Source organism: Aethalodelphis obliquidens, unplaced genomic scaffold, assembly GCF_003676395.1.
Source record: "Aethalodelphis obliquidens isolate GAN/ISIS:26980383/991018 unplaced genomic scaffold, ASM367639v1 scaffold114, whole genome shotgun sequence".
NCBI lineage: Eukaryota > Metazoa > Chordata > Mammalia > Artiodactyla > Delphinidae > Aethalodelphis > Aethalodelphis obliquidens.
The window spans coordinates 1580364-1583489 of record NW_020838058.1 but is presented as its reverse complement, the minus strand read 5'-3'; the positions used below and the strand labels follow the sequence as shown (position 1 = coordinate 1583489).

The 3126-nt window shown below is 37.0% G+C and overlaps 1 protein-coding gene across 1 annotated transcript in view; it reads left to right on the top strand.

The window, feature by feature from the left end:
• The first annotated feature begins 1168 nt into the window (after window positions 1–1168).
• IL1RAPL2 (interleukin 1 receptor accessory protein like 2) overlaps window positions 1169–3126 on the top strand; it is a 1069064-nt gene continuing 1067106 nt past the window's right edge. Inside the window, exon 1 of the mRNA XM_027097515.1 lies at window positions 1169–1273. Within this exon, the coding sequence (XP_026953316.1) occupies window positions 1192–1273 (82 nt within the window). The 5' untranslated portion in view covers window positions 1169–1191. The remainder of the gene's footprint in view (window positions 1274–3126) is intronic.

Sequence of the window (3126 nt, the reverse complement as noted above, 5' to 3'; positions counted from 1 at the left end):
CAATTCTGGGAAAAGAGGATCCCACCCAACACTTGATATCATCCTATTACTCTTACATTCTGGGTAAGGTTCTGCACATTTAGGTACAAACCAATTATTCAGAAGACAAATCATTATATGGAATTCTGGCTCTTTAAATGTTATCCAGAGCTTGTTTTTGTCTTTCCATTCAGGTTTGCTTCCATCCATTATTTCAGGGATCTCTGTGGTTTCACCCTCATGGTCCCCTTTGCTATTTTTCTATCTTGGGTTTATGATGTACCCAGTGTACCTCTGTGGTGCTTATATTCTGACTTGTAAAGGATTCTAAATGAGCCCTCATATAGGAACCGATTTACTGAAAAGTCTTAACTCAATGGAATAAACACTTAAAAACGTTTTTGTTTTTTCCCCAAATGCCTACCGATGATCGTGCTTTAGTCAATTCTGTTCCCTTTTGGGGGGTTCTTAACAATATCTCAGTTCAGTTCCATACTTTTCTCAGTTATTTTTCATTTCAGAACAGTTTCATTCCAATTATTTAAGGTTCGGTGCTGCTGATTTTAAAACATCAATGTCAAAGTTGAGTAAAAACTCTTCCTGTCACATAAATACAATAACTGTAAGTGCTGATCAGTCTTATGAATAAAACAAGCAAGGAAGTGAGCTAGTGAATGACAGAGTGAGACTTTAAGATTGGGTAGTCAGGAAAGGCCTTTTTGTGGGACTGAAACCTATAGGATGTTAATGAATGTGAGTGAAGAGTGGGGAGGAGTATTCCAGCAGGAAGACCTAATGCAAAGGCCATGAGGAGGAAATGACTAAGGCATGTTCCAGGGACAAATACAATGTCCATAGTGGATGGAGCATAGCCAACGAGGAGGAAAGTGCTGTGGAATAAGATCAAAGAGGGAGCAGAGGCCCTACCTGCAGACCCATGAAAGTCTAATGGAGGGGGTTCAGATTTTACTCTAAATCCAGTGGGAAACCATTGAAAGTTCTGAGCAGGGAACTTTGACATGATGCTCTTGTGAACTTTCATATTTTCTTCCATTTGCATAAAAATAAAGCCAGAAATCACCAAAATGTCATTGTTTCTGTAATGTGTCTTCAAGGTATGTGAAATTATAGCTGCTGCTTTGTTGAGGCCAAGATCTGTGATTCAAACTTCATATCCTTTTTTGACTTTTCAGCTGCCAAGGAAAGTGAACAATGAAGCCACCATTTCTTTTGGCCCTTGTGGTGTGTTCTGTAGTCAGCACAAATTTGAAGATGGTGTCAAAGAGAAATTCTGGTAAGTTGCTGGCAACTTCTCATGATTTGGTCAAAAATATATGCTTTTTGTGAGCATTTAGAGAGCATCTGTATCTTTAACTACAAATACCTTTAAACAGAAGCACTTGTAATCCAGCTATGTTGGAAAGTAGCCAAAGTAAAAATGAGATTTTAGCCTACCCCTGACAAAATTCTGGGAAACCAGTGGAATTTTGTTCAACTTCAGTGGCAGTATACTCTCAGTGGACAATAAAATGTTAAGGGCCTTCTTAGGGTTGGTTACATTTGCTAGTGCATATACACCTGGGAGCAAACATTTGCAAATGAGAAGACAGGAAACCTTTAAAAGTATATATTCTTTGCCTCCTAATTGCGTATGCAGCGTTACAGTTTAAATGAAAGTTTTTGACAAATATCAGTGAGCTTTAGTTCCTCACATCCTCACATTTGTACCAAATCCCTAACAGGCAGAGGTTTAAACCTTCCAAGTTTGGAAATATTAGCTAATTGCCTGAAGAGGAATTTGTTGAGAATAAATATCTATTCCTAGAACATGGTGGTCTGGTAGGCAGCCATGATTGTACTAAGAGATTAGCTGTAGCCAGTAGATATCCCAATCAAAGCTTAATCATTGTTTAACAACACTTGGATATATATGTCTTTCAGCGTTGATTATACATTTTAGCTATAATTACAAATCATGCATGAGATTTTCAGAATTGATTTTCTGTCTGTAATCATTCCAGTAAGACGTTGAGGAATGTATTGGTATATGAAAACAAAAGGCTGTGGATGGGGCTTTCTGCTGGCTTCTAATTCAGTTACTTCCTAGAATTAAATGTATGCTCTTTAATTTCTCATTAAGTCTAAAACCCAGGCAATAAAGTACATGGCTATTTTTCAAAGCAATAAATACTGGCTGGAGCTTGGAGTTTGGTTAATGTTTGTTTTCTAAGGTGAGAATACTTGATCATTGAAATTGCTAAAGAATAGTATTGTTCTTCAATTGATAGTATATTAATAAGTCTTTCACAGAAGTGGGTCACAGGTTATAAAATAGAGTAACACTACTCAAGTCCAAAGGATTCTTGAATGGTAAAGGTAGGGGAATATATTGGCTTTTTCTCCCCCATTAAATACTTATGAATGTCTTTAACACGTTTTTGTATATTGTGACTCTCTTTCCGCTGTATTTGTGTGTAACATTTTACGTATAATATCTCCAGCTTGGCCTATTTTACGTGGCTGTCTTTCCTTGCCTTACTTTTGAAGTCACATTTTCACTTTCAATCTTGGCTCAGATTGATTATTGCTGAAATAAAATACTTGGAGATATTACTTACTAGCGATATAGCCTGTTGGACTGGATCCCATTTTCCTCGCTTGGTTATGTTATAATGTCTATAGCAGAATCTGAAAGCAAAAAAAAGAATTGAGAATTTAAAAAGCCATCTATATTATGATAGCTTAATTCAAGTAAAATCCAATCTGAAAAAAAAAACAAGTTGCTACCTGCGTATGCTGTCTTGTTTTCTTGGTTTCCTTATTATTTATGAGGAAGGATGCTGTTAAAAAAAAATACACACACGCACACACACACACACACAGATGTAGTTATCATTGATGTGCAGATGCCCTTTAAAGATCAACATTTTAATGCTCTGCCCCTTTATTCTTATCAAGTGTGAGACTGTTTGTGGCTTATTACATGTTCTTAGCTTTGTCTTCTCAGTGTAGGCAAGTGGTGTCATAGCTGCAGTGAGCTTTATTAAAGAAAGCTGTGACAAAGCGAGAGAGTGGCATGGACATATATACACTACCAAACGTAAAATAGATAGCTAGTGGGAAGCAGCCACATAGCACAGGGAGATC